The 20,796-nt window shown below is 43.3% G+C and overlaps 2 protein-coding genes across 17 annotated transcripts in view; one reads left to right on the forward strand and one right to left on the reverse strand.

Moving 5' to 3' along the window:
- The window catches only part of AK9 (adenylate kinase 9), a 156,721-nt gene extending 143,006 nt beyond the window's left edge, over window positions 1–13,715 (reverse strand). For 6 of the 11 annotated variants that reach the window (XM_065590205.1, XM_065590206.1, XM_065590210.1 and 3 more), the window contains exons 1-3: window positions 13,581–13,715; window positions 10,694–10,822; window positions 373–436 (exon numbers count right to left, since the gene is read on the reverse strand). In XM_065590205.1, the coding sequence (XP_065446277.1) occupies window positions 373–436; window positions 10,694–10,822; window positions 13,581–13,610 (223 nt within the window). In that variant the 5' untranslated portion in view covers window positions 13,611–13,715. Of the gene's footprint in view, window positions 1–372; window positions 437–10,693; window positions 10,823–12,774; window positions 12,906–13,053; window positions 13,188–13,580 lie in introns of those variants that run through there. The other 5 variants (XM_024102462.3, XM_024102463.3, XM_065590208.1 and 2 more) reach the window with 5 other exon arrangements.
- Window positions 13,301–20,796, forward strand: part of FIG4 (FIG4 phosphoinositide 5-phosphatase) — a 168,761-nt gene continuing 161,265 nt past the window's right edge. For 2 of the 6 annotated variants that reach the window (XM_005287634.5, XM_065590213.1), the window contains exon 1: window positions 13,749–14,072. In XM_005287634.5, the coding sequence (XP_005287691.2) occupies window positions 14,004–14,072 (69 nt within the window). In that variant the 5' untranslated portion in view covers window positions 13,749–14,003. Of the gene's footprint in view, window positions 13,390–13,748; window positions 14,073–14,142; window positions 14,233–15,232; window positions 15,493–20,796 lie in introns of those variants that run through there. The other 4 variants (XM_065590215.1, XM_065590217.1, XM_065590216.1 and 1 more) reach the window with 3 other exon arrangements.

A 20,796-nucleotide genomic window follows, 5' to 3' on the forward strand; every position in this document is an offset into this window, starting at 1 on the left:
CCTGATCCTATAAGCTGAGCCATGCAGTCAGACCCCTGTGCCTATGTGGACCCGCCACAGACTTCAACAAGGTTCCACATAAACATATGGATCTGCTCAGGTCATCTTACAGGACTGGGCCCTACTTTGGTCATTAGGTGTTACATTCCCTCCTGAAAAAGAGGAGAAAACCGACTTGTTTAGAACCCATGTAGCTAAACGGCAGATGCATTTGCCATGTTCAACAATGATGTGTTTCCTGAAAGATTATCACAGTTTTCCTATACCAATGACCTTCACTGTGGCCAATAATGTACCATTTAGAATTTCAGGGAACATAAAGAAAGCTAAAATAAAAAGTATTATAGTGGTGTGATTACAGTTGATATTTACCTTCAATGAGTGTGCATTTCCATAACTGAGCTATTTTTCTAGCTAATGTTTTCTTCCCAGTACCCTTAAAATGAAAAAAAGACATATTTTCTTAAAATTAGAATGACTTTGCCATTACTGTACTCACATAACAAAATGCAATGAAATGCATGTCCCGTTATTATTTCTTTGTAATATGGTAGCCACTAAAAGCCCTAGTCAGGATCAGGGCCTCTATGCTATGTGCTATAACACAAACCTGCTTAAAGTCATTGGGCAACATGTAATGTATTTCCCACTATTATTGATATATTATAATTGTTCCCTTTAACTGATTTCCTTCATATTAAATATATTTGTATTTATGAGTAAGGCTATTTTAAACTTTTAATACGAGTTGCTCATGAGTTTCTATAAAAAGTTTTTGTGGGACTAAAACTTCACATCCTTCATCTCAGCCTACAGTTAATTTTTGGGGCAAGTTTGAATAAAATCTTTCGCTGTTTCTGAGTAAGGCAAGGATAAAAAGAAGGTGGGTGGATAATATTTCTGCAAAATTTTTTGCACTTAAAATGTGCCCTACTCTGTGTACAACTAATACTTTCTTAATCCACAGATCTGGTGCCGATGCATATTCAGTTTTATCTGATAACTTCAGTGAAAAATCATTTTTGCTGTGTTTTCATTTATGTTAGCTCTGAAGAACAGGGCCGACGCCAGGGTTTTTGCCGCCCCAAGCATCGGGGGGGGGGGGGGGGGGGGAAACCGTGATTGTGATTGGCGGCAGCTCCACCGCGCCACTTTCTTCTTCGGCGGCAGGTCCGAGAGGGACCCACCGCCGAATTGCCTGCTGAAGAGCCAACATAGCTAAGAGTGAACTGATTCTGCCAGGTCTTGTGCAACATCAACAAAATTGTTTACTAAGTTTCATATCACACAGATGTACCTAAAGACATAATTTGGCCTCCTGAACCTTTATTATTGATGATTATGCAAAAGAAGGAAGGATCCAAGAAATAAACAGGAAGTCCTATTATGCCATTTTATGGTCACTTTTCAGAGTAAAATTACACTTTAACCCAAAAATGTCTGAATGTTAAAGTATCAAACATGACATGTAGTTAGTCCTCAGTGAAGATTCATAATCGTGATAAGTTTGAAAAATTAATTCAGAACATTATAAGTGACTGAAACTTGCATCATGAACACGTGCAATATATACATTTTCTTATGTTTCTATGTTTAAATATAATGTGCATCATAATCTTCATCTTGGCACAAATTTGGAGCAGTGCTGTTAAACTTGTAAGCATTTGTTTCCTAAATCCCTTAAGTATGTCCCCAGTTTATTTTTTTTAGAGGAAGAAGAACCACAAAGGAAATAAAAAGCAAGAACCTAATTTAGCATAAATTTGAGGCTGAGAATTTAAATGCAAAAAGTCAGTAAGTTAAACAGTTAAAGACCCCCACAGCAACATTAAATTGATTAACTTTGCATGTTCTGTTTATAGTTTTTACAAAAATGAAGGTTACTTACCTGTAACTGGAGTTCCTCAAGATGGACTCTACATATTCCATTTGTGGGATAGATTAACAAGCAGTACATCTCACCCAGGATGGTGGGATACAGAATCCTAATTGAACAAGGATTGAAGTACTGCTTTCCCAAACTTTGCATCTGATCTAGACTCTAAAGGCTTGTATACACGGTGGGGGAATGTATTCTACATGGGTGTGATTTCTAAACCACACTAATGTGTTGCGTGTTAAATGGTCAGTGTAGGCGCTGCTGGTATGCACTAAAGGTTGCCTAGTGTGCTTTAACACAACACTGTTTTAAAAACCACTAAGTTAAAGTGCACCAGCAAGGTCTACACAGGCCAATTAATGCACAACACATTAGGGTGCTATAGAAATCTTTGAGCCCTAAGTCTAATGAGTGGTGTATAGTGAAAGTGTTAATTGAACTCTGTGTATGAATTGTAAGATGCTTTATTAGAGAACTGTGTCTTGTAAACCCCATAGAGGCTACCTGTACTCTGGCAGGATGTGGCCTGACCTATTCAGGAACAGGGATACCCTAGCTTGTATGCTTCTTTAATACATAGTCCCCATTTAGAAAGTGTTTGTACACTGACAAAGTGTTTGCATTTTGCCTTTGTTTTTCTCCTTACAAGAAATAAAGAGATTGGGTGATTGTCTAAAATGCTTCATAAGTAGTAAGCTACCACCCTTTAAGCACCCAATGTATGTAATTTAGCCTCACCATCCTGGCTGTGAGATTTGGGGAAAAACACTGGTAAATTTATAGACTGATCAAGATTAAAATCACCTTAGTACTGTGACGTTCAGTACCTCATGGGAATACCCTGCACCCCCATGTTCATCCCTATAAAATGATTGTGTGGTATCCAATGCAAAGTTTGTCATGTCGGGTGTCTTCAGAAGGCTCATAATGCACTGAGCATTGTTGTTATAGCAATGTTATAGGTTGTAATTTCATGTATATAGTTATGAGGCTGAAAATGTGTCCTTATGACTTTAAACAAAACCAGGCAAAAACTCTCCAAGAGCAGAGGGGCAGTTCGTACCTCATCAGGGCATGTATGGGACAAACCCAGCCCAGCCTCACAGAAACAAAGGACACTGGCCTAGGCAGCAACAAAAGGATCTGTTGGACTCTCGAATGAGTCACCTCCCTTCCCTTGGTCAGTTAGGGACTACAATGAGGTAATGCTCACCTGACCCTGAAGGTGGGGGGGGGGGAAGCCAAGAGGGAAGAAAGAACATGATAAAAGGGAGAGACGTTTGCCATGCTCTTCCTCTCTCTTCCACCTCCATCTACAGACATCATCACCAAGCAACCGAAGTGCTGATGAAAGGGGAGAGCCTGGCTGAAGCGCAACTAAGGCAGGGAGGGATAGCTCATTGGTCTGTTAAACCCAGGGTTGTGAGTTCAATCCTTGAGGGGGCCACTTAGGGATCTGGGGCAAAATCAGTACTTGGTCCTGCTAGTGAAGGCAGGGGGCTGGATTCAATGACCTTTCAGATACCCTCCCAGTTCTATGAGATAGGTATATCTTCATATTTAAAAAAAAAACTAGCCAGCCTGTCGTGAGAAGCTTCTAAGTTTGTAAGGGCACTAAAAGTGTTAAGATCAGCTTAGAATGCATTTTGCTTTTATTTCATTTGACCATATTCAACTTCTTGTGCTTTGACTTATAACTTAAAATCTATATTTATAGTTAATAAATTTGATTATTCTACTGGAAGCAGTTCATTTGGTTTGAAGCATGTCAGAGGCTCCCCTTGGAATAACGAGCCTGGTACATATCAATTTCTTTGTTAAATTGACGAATTCATATAAGCTTGCAGCATCCAGTGGGCATAACTGGATACTGCAAGAGGGAGGTTCCTAGGGTTGTGTCTGGGACCGGAGATATTGGCTAGTCTCATTCGGTTGCACAATCCAAGGAGCAGCTTACATGACAGAGGCTATGCGTGAACAGCCCAGTAATGGGGGTTCTCACAGCACAGCAGGCAAGGCTGGCTCCCAGAGTCAAGGATTGGAGTAACCTAGCAGATCACCGGTCCAGATAACACCAGAGGGGAACATCACAGTGGCACAGTGAACAGGGTGTATGTACAGCTTATTACTCCAAGTGAAGTTCACACTTTAAGCACTGATATTTGTGATTTTAAGTGAGTCTTAAGTGCAGTGGCTAAGGGCAGTCAGGAGGAAGTCACAATTTTGTTATTTTCTGTTTGTTTATTTCAGATGAGGGAAATAAGCACAAGAAAGCAGAAAATGACTACCAGTGAGGCAGCTACAAAACTAGAGCTGGCCAGACTGGAAACTGCAGAAAAGGAGAGGGAGCACCTCAGATTATTGCAACTGGAATAAGAACTGGAAATAAAAGAAAAAAAAAAAGAGAGAGAAGAAAGAGAAAGAGAGAGAAGACACCAGCTGGACTTGCTAGAGAAGCAGAACCACAGGCCCCCGATCCCAACGAGTCCCATCACTCCAAAAATCCACAAGTGGGACCACTTATGTGCTGCATACAGCGAGGAGGATAATATTGATGAATATCTGTCTACCTTCAAAAGGTTGTGTGGAATACATGAAATCCCTGATAAGAGAGTTCCTACCCTGGTTGTGAAATTAACTGGTAAAGCTCGAAATGTATTCAATGGACTGCCTATTGAAGATGCTTTAGACTATTGTAAATTTAAAGATACTGTTTTGCGAAGTTTTCAGATTACCCCTGAAACATATAGAGTTAAATTTAGGAATCTTAAGACGGATATTGGTATGAGTAATGGGGAATATGTAAATAAAATGAAAGATTTGTTGGGAAAATGGGTAAGGGGTAAAGAGGTTGTGAGTTTTGAGGGAATGTTGGATCTTGTTGCTCAAGCGTGTTTCCTAAGCATATGTAAGGCTGATGTAAAGCAGATTCTATGGGACAAAGATGTAAAGTCTGTGGATGAGATGGCTTTTTTAGCTGATGCCTTCGAACAGAGTCAGGCGTCTATTGAGGGCAGGCCACAGAAAGGGGTTTAAAACTGGTGGGAAGGGAGGATCCCATTTTATCCCTGGGAAGAGAGAAAGGGGCTGGGAGCCTAAACATTCACTTACCCAAAAACATTCCTCTAACCCTCATCCCAAATCTCCTGTAAAAGCAGAAGAGCCCAAAATGTGCTATCAGTGTAATTCCACTGATCACCTGAGGAATAAATGTCCTGTGCTAAGAGGAAGCAGGCAACCAATAGCTCATGTTAGTTCTGCTATCCTCAACACAGAAAACTCCCAAGCAATTGAAACCTATCATATTGGTTTTGTGAGATTAGCCTCTGCAAAACCAGATATGGAGCATGTTAAGGCTGTCCAAATTGATAGCAGGGAATACTTGGGGCAGAGAGATACAGGGTTAAGTAGAGTGCGGTCCCAAAGGCCAGTATGCTACCCGGCCAAATGGCAGAGATTGTGGGCATGGGCGAAAGCAGATTCCTCATACCACTAGCTAAAGTCCATGTGGTGTGGGAAGGTTTGGAAAGTGTTTTGACTGTGGGGGTAGTAGAACACCTCCTAGTTGACCATTCTGCCATTCAGGCTTCTAACTTGATAATAAACCTCGCTGAGGTGATGGCTATTATTAATGCTGTCTTAACAGAAAATAAAAGAATATACAATCTTCCATAGGTTCAAATGAACACTGCATTAATTGCACTACATTTAAATGCCAGGCAGGTACAGGTTCACTCACCAGCAGATATAGATTATTAAGACCTTTTAAGAATCTCTTAAATACATCATGAATAAATACCAATTTACTTTCTACAGGAACATGCTGAAATTGTTGCCAGGTGGAACTTAATAGAAGACAGAGACCTGACCTTTTGAGATATAATAAATATTCTAAAATTCAACGAATAGGCATAGTATATGGATCACCTCATTTATGCTAACCCACAATAAAAATCTTTTCCATTTATAATCATAACATTTAGGTGTAGACTCTTTTCTTGAATTAACAAGATCCTTCTGTACACTGAATGAATAAGACTGTTCTAGCAATCCGAGAGTTCTATCACCCAAGCAGTGAGGTGAGGCAAATGAGGGTTTGGGTGTTGCTCTTCATGCAAATAGGAATGGGGTATACATAAGCAGAAGGGAGAGGAGACAGTCAGGCTGATCAGACCCCTACACAGCTGCTAGAACTGTCAATTGTGAAGACATACACCCACAGCTGTGACCAATAAAGAAAAAAAAGCTACCTATACAGGATGGGGAGCAGAGAGGGAAAGAGAAGCAAAATGGCCTGGGATAGTGGGGCAATAGCCCTATGCTAGGATGCCTCTGTGAAACCAAGAAGCAGACTGTAAGCCCTGAAGTTTCAGGGCTGATAACTTAAATTGAGACTAAGAGTTTATGGACTGATCTAACTGCAGATGAATTGAAGGGGACCAGTTAGGAAAAAGCTGGGACCCCTAGAGAGACTGCACTAAGAGCAATTGATACCCCCAAACAGAGGAGCTCTGTTACCCCTACCTCCTTTAGGGACCACTGATGATTCTGAGCAGTTAACCTGCTCAAATAATCTGCAAGGGTGTTGTTTTCCCCTGGCACATGAATTGTCACTGGGTGAATGTCCTGCTTTCATTCTCAAAGACTTGTTGCATCTGTGCACACATGAAGGGAATGTCCCCCTTGTTTGTTCTAGTAATATAAGGCTGTAATATTGTCTGCTATCACCTGAACCGCTTTGTGCTTGATCTGAGGTAAGAATTATTTTCAGGCCCACCTGATGACCCTCAGATCTAATACACTTATATGTAATTTCTTTTCCATTGGTGACCAGTGACCCATTAACAGCAAACTGTTTAAATGAGCCTCCCCTCCCCATCCTAAAGTGGATGTGTCCAAAGTGACTATTACCAAAAGCACAGGAAGAATTAATGGTATGTCCTTCGCGTTTTGATCTTGTGTTTATAACATCAGTGCTAATAACACCCTCTGGGGAATGACCAACTTCTAATGCATACTCTTCACACCAAGCTTGTAATTCTTGACAACCAGTATTACAACACTCTTATTTGGAGACAAGCATCTGGGGTTGCCGATGTGATTGATGCTAACAATCCCATTATCATTAGAAAAAAGGATATAGTCTGCTCTGGTGAATGATGGAACAGAGGTTTAGACAACCATATTTTTGTAAACTTATCTTCCAGAATAAAGTCTTTGCCTACAACTGAGTTCAATGCAGCCCCTATAAAAGGGATCCTCTATATTGGACATAGAAGTGATTTTGACCAATTTATTTACGTCTAGAAAAAAAAATCTTCTCTTTTGATAATGCTTTCTTTTATAACCAATCGTCTAGGTAGGAGCATATGAAAATCCCTTGTTTTCTAAGATATGTTGCTTCGGCAGAAAGGCACTGTGAAAAAGCCCTTGGGACAGTGAACAGACCAAAAAGAAGGACCATGTACTGGAAATGTTCCTTTCCTACCATAAAACGCAGTTACTGTATTTCTGATTAAATGGCCTTACTGAAATACGGAAATACATGCCCTTTTGATCTAGAGCTGCAAACCAATCCTGAAGAGAAAGGGAGGGGATAATAGAGGTACAGAGGTACGGAAATGGGTACAGAGGTAGGGAAATGAAATCTCTTTCAAAACCAATGTAATTTTCTGAGATTCAAGATGGGACAGAGACCCCAATCCTTTTTCAGAATCAGGAAGAAATGTGAATAAACCCCCCTCCCCTCTTGTATTTGAGAGGCACTTCCACTATTTCTCCTGATTTCAGAAGAAAGAAACTTTGCTCTCAAAAGGTCCTTATGCTATGAATCCCTGAAAGGGGATAAAGGGTAGGGGGAGAGGGTTGGAAAAGAAAAGATCTTGAACTGTACTGAGCAACCACTTGAAATAATATATAGAATCCATCTGTCTGATGTTACAGACTGTCATTGGTGGTAAAAGTGGGACAGGTGATCCCTGAATGGAACAATACATGTATCAGAGTGGTCTGTAGCTCCTCTGTCATCATGTCAAAGCTGAAACCTCGACTGAAGCCCAGAAAAAGATAAAGCCATAGATTTCCCTTTGCTGCAAAGTTTGAAGGACCTCTTCCACTGCTGCTGATGCTGACCCTTGATTCTGGGGCTGATAATAATTCCTCCTTTGGTAGAAGTAAGATGCAGATGAAGATGGTAGGTACTCTTTCTGATTTCTAAATAGTGGAACTGATGACAACCTTTTTGTTGGCTAAAAAACACCAGAAGATCTAGCCATAGATTTCACATTTTTCATTTTCTCTAAAACCTATCAGTTTTTACCCTAAATAGACAGTATCCTTCAAATGAGAGATCTTCAGTTTTCATCCTCATCTCATGATCTCATTGATCTCAACCAGGCTTGATGGCTCAAAGAAACAGCTGAAGCTATAGCCATGTCTGAAACATCTGATGAATTGACAGCTGAACTCAGTTTATGCTTGGCCACACTGCACCCTTTCATTAAAAGAGCATTCAATAATCTCCCATGTTCCTCAGGGAAATAATTTGATAATTTGCCACTCGCATACCTAGAGTAGCAGACGAATTTTTTTTTCTCACAAACATATCCAAGAAGGAGTGCTCTTAGATCTATGAAATGCATCTTCCACCACTAATGAATTTGAGGAGAAGTATATATTAAACATCTGAAAGACCCACACGGGGAAAGTGGTACAATTTATCAGCTTTTTTTTTTTTTTAAACGTAGGCTGAGATGATGAAGAACCAAAGGAATGTCCAGTGCCTTTGTCATCCTATCCACTAACTCATGGAACACCACCACATTTTCTGATGGCTATGAAGCTGAAGTCAACCCTACACTTTCCTCTGGAGAGGTTATCTCCCCAGAGTCAGGATCCAGCTCTTCGGGTTGCTCCACTAACTCTTCTTCTGATAAAATATCCCTTAAAATTGTAGGGGGACCTAACGGAACCCTGCTATATTATTGGATCCAAGTCTTTCTGTTTCAAGGCTTGAAGAATACCTTCCTAGTGCCATGCAGAAGGTTTCCTTACATAGAAAGGAAAATCCTGATAATGAGCAGATGCTAGTGAGACCACCTAAACCACGGTGGAGCTTGCCCATCTGGCCAAAAATCCATACTCAGTTCCAACTGATGCTTTACCTACCCTAGAAAGGGTTTGATGGTATAGGTCTACTGGCAAACACCCACTAGTAGAGGCACAGCTTCAATAAACAAAAGAGTTATTTTTCTGGTATAACTTATCAATTTCCTGAACAAAATAGGCATATAACTGTCTATACTAGAGCTTTTTACCAGTATAATAATGTTGTAAGTAATCACACCCTAGCTGATACTGTACTATTATACTGATAGACCTAGCCTGAGTCTGACCATGCTGAAAATGTGTTTATTTGGCTTAGCTTTTGTTTTCTTCCATGGAATTTTATTCTTAGCTTTAAAAGAAGTGCCTTGTAATATGGTGATAGCTGCTCTATCAGTAAATTACATAAATGAAAAATATATACGGTTGACTTAGTGTTTCTATAAAAGCTTAATTTTTGAATTTCCTGCCTTTTGCATATTTAAATTCTGAACTTCAATGTTGCATTAATTTATGAGGCCTGTGCCAGGTAGTAAGAATAAAAATTCACTGAAGGCAGCATTTCGTGCTGAGAATGTCCATTCTGCCTGTGCTTCAATGCCCAACGATAAAAGAAAGCATTTTCTTTGAATGACATCTAAGGCTGAGTTAACTTTGAAAATATAAAATTGCTTCCATATTTGCATAAAGATAGAATTTTTGAGAAACCTTTATAGGTTAAAACAGGGCAGGCCATTCCTTTTTAACTTCTAGTGGCTCAAAGGAAAACAACACGAGTACTTGCAACTTTCTAATTATCTTGTCTTGGTCCAATAGGCCACATAACTTCTAAGGAAAAAGAGAAGCCCTTAAATTACAACAATAACACAATACAAGCCTCTCAATTAGGATGCCTTGGTGGATTCCAGTTCTTCCCGATTAAAGGGCAGTCTTATTTAAACAAAGAAGATCTAAATAGTACTCAATATTATCATATGTTTCTGTAACTCAGTTTATTCAATCGAAAGTTTTTTGTCTATTACTGATATTTGTTTTAATTTGTAATTAATCATGTTTTAAATATTAAAATATGATGAACATAAAAACAAACATATTGGCTGCGTGTAGTGAATCGGTGTGGCTCCCCTCCTGCCCAGGAGGGCCGAGCCCCGACACAAACCTTCTACACTGACATTTTGAAAGACAAAAGAAAATCTTGGAGAAATCCGTGACCTTTACTCACAGTACTAACACCTCTAATTGTAACTGACAAGTCAGTTAGGCCCCAAAAAACAAACCCTACCAAAACAGGCTGCGCAATTGTCATCATCATATTAAGATACAGAATACTCATGCTATATAAGAGAAAAAACCCTATTCCTTTAGGTTTATTTTATTAAAGCAGTTTTCCTGATTATCTGTGTCCATTTAATGAGCCAGCAGGTGACACTGCAAAGAGTGTCCTCAGTTCCTACTGGTTTTAATGAAAGCAAAAGGCATTCAGCTCTATGCAGGATTTAGGCTCCTCATCCTTCATTCCTAAAATTCTTATTGACCTCAACAGTTGTTGCATTTTTATTTTCATTCCAAAACATTAGGCCCTAGAATGGCTTTGACTGTATTACTAAGCTAATATTTAAAAAGAAAATTTTTATTCTTTTTTATCCCTATTTGAGGGGAAATAATTTTTACAGGTTGTTCAAATTAAAACATAGAAATTGGATGTCTTACTGGCTTTCCAAGGATAATTAAGCATGTAGGTTTAGACAACAGAAAGGATTTTTCAGCTTCATCTTCATCAAATATATCTACAAAGGGATAATCTTGTTTTTTCTCTGGTGAAGCCATAAATAAAATAGCCTAAATTAGGAAAAAATAAACTGTTATTTATATAACACCAGGCATCATGGTTTACATATGAGTAAGCAGACAGAAAACATAGTGAATAACAATTGATTATGTTAGTAAACAATGGATATTGACAGAGGCAAATATAACTATTGAGCATATACAATGCAGGGGGAGGGGAATAACTTCAGAAAAATAAGAGATTATCAGAACCTTCATTAAGCCCATTACAGGGGTGCCATTATAGGGGTGCCCCCTGCACCTATCCTCCAAGTTTTGTACCACATTTGGGTGAAGTTTGCAGCAGGAGGGAAGATGCTACCCCTTCTCCCCCTGCTTCGCTGCTGTCTTCAGCTGCTGCTCTGCCCCCACCTCCCATTGTCCTGGAGCCACCGCTGGCCATGCTGTTTGGGACCGGGAGCCTGCCTCCTGATCTGCTACACAGAGGCAGGCAGGGACTGATGTTGGGGTATCCTCCTCCTCCCCATGTACCAGGGCTGGCAGAGTGTATCCCTCGCCCCACCCCCAGTGAGCTGCCCTCATTGTGCCAACTAGGGTCTAAACACATGCTGGCCCCCCAACCAGCAGCACCCTCTCTGATGCAGCCCTTTCCAGCATCTTGAGCTACACCCCCCACAGCCACCCCGTGCCTGCATCCAAAGCTACCCCCCCTCTCTGCTCATAGCACCTAGCTACCCCTTCCCTGCACCCTGAGATTTCAAACTTTTTGAACTGAGCCCACCCCTTTGAGTATCATTTTTGGTTGTGCCCCTTCCCCATTATCCGCCCAAAACAAGAGTTTTTAGATGCCTAAGTAACCTCTGGAGTCAGGGTTAAAGTTGCACCCCCTCCCCCCCGAAATCTGAAATAGCACTCCTTGACTTCTTTTCAGATTTTGATAGACTTCCTCCTTTTCAATCCCTGATTCTTAACATGGCTGCAGTTGTTTCTCTGTGATCCTCAAACAAGATACAACTGCCCTCTTCTCCCCGGTTTCCCTTATGTTATGGTCTTCAGTACCCTTACAGCTTCACTCTCTGCCTCCACAATTGGGCCATGATCCTGCAAAGACTTAGGCTATGTCTACACTACATGCTTAACTTTACACACAGTAACTAGCCCATCAATGTCAATGGGACTATTGTTTAACCTTGTGCACTATCAAGTTTCAGAGTGGTAGCCGTGTTAGTCTGTAACAGCAAAAACAACGAGGAGTCCTTGTGGCACCTTAGAGTCTCTAAGGTTAAACAAATCTCTGCTCCTCCCCTATCATCTTCCTACAGGTCCCAGCTCACTCCAATCCTGCAACAGGCCTCACATCCTCCTTTGAATGTGATGAGATGCACTCACCACAGTGCCTCCAGCAAACAGCAAACTTCACTCTAGCTTTCCCCTCTACTTGTACGGTGGAAAATTACATGGCAGGGTCAAAGACTGCAAACCCCACATGGAGAAAGCAGACAAGAAGCTGGTTGGGCAACAGAGAGCAATGCCCTGCCTAGGCTGCTACACCAAGATACCACAAGGCATCACCCTGGATTGGTGTTTTCTCTTCTGGCAAGGGAAGTGCAGTTTGTCTGGTTCTTTGTTGTTAATGTAGCACACTCAAGATCCTCATGAAATAAAGGGGTTGGGGAGAAAATGGTCTGGTTTATTTTGCCTATACAGTAACTGAATCATCCCATTGCAGGGCTGGTGGGCGGTTGTCACAAAATCTAAGGAGACTGTCAATGTCTTGTCCCAGCTCCTTCAAAACAGGTTGACGGTCACTTGGGGGGGGGGGGGGCGGGAAGTCCTATACAGTACAACCTGCTTCTTATTTGATGGAGTTAATTAATAAATAATTAAGCCATCGCTCACTGAAGTTTTAACACATTACTTTGATGACGTTTCTAAACATTTCCTCTCCGGCGGATACATTTGTAAAACATTTTGGCCTTGGAGTCTGGGAATCACGAACCAACCTCACGGCGGAGAGCCAGGCGCGGGGCTGGGTGCAGGTGTTACGCGGCTGGCTGGGGCCGTTGGCGGCGGACTCGGTCCCTCCGCGGGGACAGGGCGGCGGAGTCCGCACGCGTATTGCTCAGGTCAGCTCTGGCTCTGCCGGTGACTGGGGGACCCTCCGGAGTATCCCCGTAAGGCCTGTACCCAGCGCCACATCCCCAGGCAGCCGGGGGGAAGGGGCCGCCGGGAGCGGGGAGGGAGGTTGGGCCGGGGGTGCTGGCCGGGGCAGCAACACTTACAGTGCGCGGGGCAGGCACGGAACGGCCCCTCCGCCTTCCTAGCGCCGGGATCCCTACTCACTGCCCGGCACTGATTTGTGTAGCCTCGTAACCCGTGGCAACCAGCGAGCCCCGCCCCGCGCCCGCTGCTCTCCGCTTCGAAACTGAGCGCGCCCCGTGCCCAATCAGCGTGCGAGCCGCGCTCCCCGCGCGCGTGCACGGGGCAGATTTTTAAAGCGGGCGGCGGCGCGCACCTAACCGCTATGGAGAGAATTATAGGCGCAGGGTCTTGTCGTAGCGGTGAACGTGAGAGTAGCCCAGAGCGGGCAACCAGCCCCTGGGCGTGGTGTTGTGGAGGTCGGAGCGGTCACTAGTGCTGATGGATGGGGGGGGGGGAAAGCACCCCTAGCGTGGGGGAATGGGGTCCTGCCCCTACGTAGCCAGTGACACCCTCTCCCCCGGCGGCAGCCCGGTGACTGCGCCTCAATGTTAATCGCTTCCCCCAGGCTGGAGCCCGCTTCACGGCCGCAGCCCACTGGCACCCACACCTGAAATGGCCGCCAAGGCTTCGGTCTCATTCCGTCACGTGACGGGATCACGGGGGCGCGGTAGCCCGACGCTCTCTAATGCGCTCTCCGGGGCAGCGCCAGCGCTCCGCGTCAGCCGCGCTTCCGGCTCCTAGAGTGGGGAAGTGACCGGGAGCGCCCTCTCCCCGCAGGGTCTGCCCGGGTGCGCCGCCCCCCTTAGCTTCCAATTCGCCTCTGGTCTCACGCGGCCCTTCCCCGGCAGCTATTGCCCCAGAGGCCTGGACACTGCCGCTCTCCCTGGTGCTGGAGCCCCCCGAGCGGCTCGATAGCCCCGTCTGGGGGGCGCGGCTCGCTACGTGAATTCGGTCGTTCCCCACCCGTTAAACGTCTATTCCCCCTCCCCCGTTGCCGTGGGGCGGGCCCGGAGCCCACCCCGCTATCGCCATGCCCGCCGCGGCGGCAGCGCCGATTATCCGCTGCGTGCAGAAGCTGGTGCTATACGAGACCAGAGCTGTAAGTAACCGCGGCGCCTCCCCCGCCGGCTCCGCCCCTGCCGCCCGCGTGCCGGGAGGGCGGGCGTCTGGTCTGGGGAACAACAACTGAGCCGAGGCCGTAGCGGCTTCTGCAGGCTCTTGAGTAACGTGGAGTCCGTCGTTCACCTTCCTCTGCAGGAGTGGGTTACAGGTTCACTAACAGTGGGATGTTGTCAGAGGTCGTACGTGTAGCCCCAGGCCAGCCCCCCTCCTTCTGCCCAAGGTCCTGCCCCAGACGCCCCTCCCCGGCTAGCCCCAGGCCTCCGGCATCAGGGGCAAGGGGAGCGTGGGTGAGGCTAGGGCCTGGGTTTGGGGAGGCTTAGCGCCCCCCCCCCGCCTACCCACCTGCACATGTGTGTCCCTACTGAGAGCATGTATTAGTATTATTTCTGTTAATTGCTGTATAATTGTAGCACTAGGAACTCCCAGGGTTGCCAACTGTCTAATCACATAAACCAAAACACCCTTGCCCTGCCTCCTGCTGTGCCCTTTCTCCGAGGCCCCACCCTGCTCACTCCATCCCCCTCCCTCCCTTGCTTGCTCTCCACCACTCTCATTCACTTTAATGGGGTAGGGGCAGGGAGTTGGGATGTAGGAGGGGGGTGTGGGCTCTGGGAGGGTATTTAGATGCAGGAGGGGGCTTGGGGCTGGGGCAAGGGATTGGGGTGCAGGAGGGGATGTGGGGTGCAGGCTCTGGGAGGGAGTTTGGATGTGGGAGGGGGCTCAGGGTGGGGTGCTGGCTCCAGGAGGGGGCTCAGTGCTGGGGGTAGGGTTATGGAGGGGGGTTGGGGTGTTGGCTGCAGGAGGGGTTATCTCAGGCAGCTTCTGGTCAGTGGCACTGTGGGGCTAAGGCAGGCTCTCTGCCTGTCCTGGTGCTGCTCCCAGAAGTGGCTGGCATGTCCTTGCAGCCCCTGGGAGGGGGAGCCAGGGGACTGCGTCTGCTGCCCCTGCCTGCGGGTGTTGCCCCTGCAGCTCCCATTGGCTGCAGTTCCCGGCCAATGGGAGCTGCAGAGTCGGTGTTGGGGTAGGGGCAGCGGCAAAGACCCCCTGCCCTCCCCCAATTCCAGGAGACTCCCGGTGAAACTGGGAGGGTTAGCAACCCTAGGATCCCCAGTGGTGGACCAGGACCCAGTTGTGCTAGGCACTGTACGAACAGAACAAGAAGATACTCCCTGCCCCAGAGCATACAGTCTAGGTATAAAACAAGAGCTAACAGGTGGATAGGGACAGATAATGGGTAAGGGAGTACTAGGAAACAATGAGACACTATTGGTTAGCATAATAGGCAGTGATCTTGGCATGTCAGCAGGCATCATGACAAAAGAGATTTGAGATGAGTTTTGAAGGAGGATAACTTTAAAACACTACAGTATTCCACAACAGTAAGGGCAAACATTAAGGTGAGGTGCTTCTGTTACTTGCTCTATTATTTTATCATGAGATTAGGTACTTGCAAAACAACAAACTTGACTATAGCAGCGAGAGGATATCTTTGTTAATAGACTAATGCTTTAATTATATTTCTGTTTTGAATCTGTGGCTCTGAAGGTGTCGCTATTGTCAATGTCAGTTCATCAAAACCTCGTGTGCAGTGTTGGTCCGAGAATATTAGAGTGACAAGGTGGGTGAGGTAATATCTTTTATTGGGTCAGGTTCTGTTGGTGAAAGAGGCAAGCGTTTGAGCTATACAGAGGTCTCCATGTAGCTTGATATCTTGTCTCTTTCTCCAACAGAAGTTGGTCCAATAAAAATATTATCTCACTCACCTTGTCTTATTGAAACCTTTTGGGAGGAAATATCCTTTACTAGCCTTTGAAGGCAGATATTGCAGAGACTCCTTTCTCTCAGATAACCTTCATTAGTTTCTGCAGAAGAAGGGCATAATCCTAAAACCATTCTGATATTTAAAATCCAGAAAATAAATTCTAGAGTAATATGTTAATAGTTGGTTTGGGGTGTATTTTAAACTGAATTATTAAAGGGACAGCATCAACTTGAAATCTAGCAAGTTTAATACAAACTGGAAGTAGTTTCAGGTTCTAACTGCTGAGGAGTCACCACTGCCAATTTTGGAGGTTTTATAACTATATATTCCTTTCTTTAAAAAGGTTTTCTATTCCCTTTTGTTCTATGAAAGATGCACATAAACAAATTGGCTGACTCTACTGGGGAAACTATGAAAATCTCTATGCTTCCAGCTGCACAAAGTAAATAAAACATTTAGTTTCTCAAATTTTTCTAGCCTAGGGCTTGTCCTTACTCCAGTGGTAGCACAAGGTATAACTTGAATGTTGCCTCAACCTGACTTTTGTTCCCACACAAATTGCTAGCTCGAGTAAAGTGGTGCTTTAAACTTAAGCATGTTGGCTCATCATTGGGTGTGGATTGAGGCTCAAATGCTGCTGCTCATTGAGCTAGTAATGCAGTGGTGATTCAGTACTGCAACAGCGCTGCTGTAGTGCTTAGTGAAGACACCATGGACACCAGCAGAATGCTTCTCCCCTCGACATACGTTCTCCACCTTCACAAGAGGTGTTAACTGTGTTGATGGGGGAAGCCCAGGAGCTCAGTCAATATAACTGTCGCTCGGGTGTGGATTTTCCACAGCCCTGAGCGACATAATTTATACAGTAGAACCTCACAATTACGAACCCCTAGGGAATGAAGGTTTTTGTAGCTCTGAAATGTTGGTAATTCTGAACAAAACTTTATGGCTGGTCTTTCAAAAGTTGACAACTTAACATTGACTTAATACAGCTTTGAAACATTACTATGCAGAAGAAAAATACTGCTTTCCTTTTTTTTAGTAGTTTAAATTTACCACGGTACTGTACTGTATTTGCTTTTTTTCTTGTCTCTGTGGCTGCCTGATTGTGTACTTCCGGTTCCAAATGAGGTGTGTAGTTGACTGATCAGCTCATAACTCTGAGGTTCTACTGTACTGACATACGTCTGTATGGTGGACCAAGCCTAATATAATCACTCTGTAGCTCCAGTATTGTTGTGTGATGTGCCTGCTGTCCCTTGAGCTAAATCAGGTGGAGGTAATTTGAGCGAATTGTTGTAATGAAGACAAGACCAAAGTCATCTTGGGGGCTTCTTATAATAATAGATACAGAATTTTCATACAGATTTCAGCAGTGCTTTGTGTGGTCATAAGATTTCACCCATTTAGAATTAATGTGCAGGGTCTAGGCCTTAGCAGATGAGAACTGGTTCTGCCATTGATAGAGAACTTGGGTTCTATTCCCAGCTCAGCGAGAAATGATTTTGTGCAACCTTTCAGATCCTCAGTTAACTCAAAGGGGGAAGGGTTGTTGAAACACACAAAATTGACACTAGTCAGTGGAAGAAGTGAGGTTAGCTCCACAATCCTAACACTGTTTGCTTTGTTACAGACCAAAAGGTATTTTGTTGGGATTCATGATCTCTCATATAACACTACTGAAAAATAGCAATGTTTTTGGAACTTCTATTAAACTGATGATAAAAGCTGTAAATTATGCAAGAAAAGGGATAAAAGATTTTGATAAGAAAGGGTTGTGTAGCTCATCTGAGTGAGGGACATAATGTTAACATCTGAGTGAATTTTGAAGTTCATGTTAAAGATGTGCTAAAGGATTACTAAATTTTGTGTGATACTATGCAGAAATTCAGAAAGGTATGATTTTTATTTTTACCATTTTATTTTTTTTCAAGAACATTTGCCAAGGTCCAAGGGGCCATCTTTTATTGTTTTTTAAAGCAAGCCTTTGTTTCAGCTGCAGGGAGGGTTTCAGCCACTATTAGTACTTCTCTAAGGTTTTCTCTGATATATTTTTATTTTCCATTTTTTACTTTTAAACTTTGCAAGATATTCATACTTTATTGTATAGACATGACTGAAAATGATATTATAGGTAAGTAGAAATTTTTGAATCAGAAATATTTGTAGGGTTGAAGAACTTACACTGTTTTCAGATGCTTTTTAAAACCTTATATATGTACCATTTTTTATCCATATTTGGTTTCAGTTCTCTTTTGCTTTTAGTCTCAAATGTTATTGTGTACACATTTCAAACCAAAGAAACATCATACATTTGTTACCTGAAACATGCGTTACTAAGAGTTGTTAAAATAAAATTAAAAATCACAGTTGTAAATAAGTCGCCTAAGTTTGTCTGCTGTTTCCCTTCTCCCCCCCCCGCATGACAAAATATCACTTGTGATCTGTGTTGATTTCTGTCTTGTGTTCATTTTATTATGCCTCTGTGGTTTGACTTGTTTGCTTACTAATTTCTTTGTTGGCACAGGGGCTTTGTGTTCTTTGTTAGCTCATTTTCTGCTTCCTCAGTCTGCTAATTTTTATGAAAAAAAATCTATCATTTTACTTTACTTTGTTTCACTATCATCTTCATGATGGTGTGAAAATGTGACATGGCTTTTTTCTTAATTATACTTTAGAATGTATCTAGATAAACACGGGGGAAACAGCCAGTGTTGTTTGTGGTCAAATAAATAATTAGACTGAGATTACGGGAGTCCCAGAGAACATATTAAGGTAACTGAAACACAATGAAGTGGTAAATGGATAGCCAGTGAGTACATTGTGTACATAATGCAAAACTAAAGGAGTCTGTAGGATCTTAACAGAAAGAGAGGCTGTTTGAGAGCGTTGGCTTTTTAATTCAGCTCCTAGCTTCAAAGTAAGCAATGAAAGATGGCTTCCATATCCAAATGCATAGCTATATATTATTCGGACAAAAGTCTTGTGGGTTTCTACTGACTCTAAGCTTATTGATGCTTGTAGTTTTGGATGTTTAGTATTGTATATATTAAGGCTTAGTCAACTTATGTCGGTATAACTATGTTGCTCAAGGTCCCACACCCCTCGTATAGACAATATTATGTTGACGGGAGGGCTTCTTCTTTAGACATAGCTACCGCCTCTTGGGGCAGTGGAATACCTATCCTGACAGGAGAAGCTCTCCCATTGGCGTAGGTAGTGTCTTCACTAAGTGCTACAGTGGGTATAGCTGCAGCACTGCAAGTGTAAACAAACCCTTAGTTTTGAGTGAGATCCATACAACATATCTACTAAAATTCAGCTGCAAACAACATTTGTGGCATTACACTCGGAAGTAAAATTGTAAGAGCGCGCTCTCTCTCGATATATATCTATATATAAATACCTTCTCTCATTTGTGTTTTAAATGTGTTAAAAGTGATGAGCATTATTAAAAATAAACAAATTCCATATGATAAGTAAAAGTTATAAGTTGAATTTTTGAAAGGGGCAGTATTTGAATAATAAAAGTCTCTATTCATCAGGAACTTATTTGAGTACCTGTTTCAGGGGGCTCCTTGGACCCTGTGGCTTATTAACTCCAGTGCCTAAAACTAGGAAAAGTGTCAGTTTCCTTTTTCTCATTCCCTGAATTTTTTCTAGAACAAAATAAATAGACCTCTAACATTCAAAGGAAGCTTAGTCTAGCAAGGGGGTTTCAACTTTTCCTGAGCCAACACCAGAAAAGTTCTGTGGTTGTCCATTGTATTTTTTTCTTTAAGAATAAAGGAAAAAACATGAGTCAATCCATTTCAAAATATGGAATAAAGAAAACTTTTTACAAGAAAAAAGTGAGAGACTGACAGGATTACAGCAGTGGGTGTGGAAGATCAAATTAAATTTGAGGAGTGCAATGTGAGAATCAGAGAGTCCAGAGAGGAAGTTGTTGCATTTACTGAGAGAGAACTAGTACATATACCAAGATTTTAAGGCATAGAGAGAAAAGGGGCTGGATTTTTGAGATTGGGAGGACTGATGGAGTTTAGGGACTGAAGGATGTGATAAGATGAAGAAGATAGAGTTGAAATATGACACTAAAGCGGCACACCTGCATTACTGGGCATTGTGGAATTGTCTACAATGATTCAGAATGGACTGGGAAAGAATGGTTTGCTAGTTCTCACCCAAACTCTATTTTCAACTGGAAAATACTTTCATTGGGAAGCTGGATACTGAGAAGAGATCGGAAAGACAATCACAGATAAATGTAGGATTGAACAGAGGGAGAAGTCAGGATGTTGGGAAAGTCATATGAATGGTAATTGAATACATGAGAATATATTAGGTTATACAGTGATAGGTGCTGGGGAGAAGAGGAAGGAAGACGTGAGGGACAATGATTGAAAGCAGGATAGAGGATGAGCCAGTAAATAGGAGGATGAAGGAGCATCCTTCTAGCTCCCCTTGCTTCTCTAGGGGAGCAAGAAGGGGAGCTATTCAAGGCCAGAACCACAAAAGCCTACAGAGGAGAGCAAATGTATGAAAAGGGGGAGTGATTGTGCTGAAGACAGTGGACAGAGTTTAGGCCATCAGGCCTGGTCCCCACTAACCCCCCACTTCGGACTAAGGTACGCAAATTCAGCTATGTTAATAACGTAGCTGAATTCGAAGTACCTTAGTCCGAACTTACCGCGGGTCCAGACGCGGCAGGGAGGCTCCCCCGTCGATGCCGCGTACTCCTCTCGCCGAGCTGGAGTACCAGTGTCGACGGCGAGCACTTCCGGGATCGATTTATCGCGTCTAAACCAGACGCAATAAATCGATCCCAGAACATCGATTGCCTGCCGCCGGACCCGGAGGTAAGTGTAGACGTACCCTCAGACTTAGGAGGGAACAGGTGATTAGTGAGTAGCTTCAGTAGAATGTGGAGGGCGACTGC

This window comes from Chrysemys picta, chromosome 3 (genome assembly GCF_011386835.1).
Source record: "Chrysemys picta bellii isolate R12L10 chromosome 3, ASM1138683v2, whole genome shotgun sequence".
NCBI lineage: Eukaryota > Metazoa > Chordata > Testudines > Emydidae > Chrysemys > Chrysemys picta.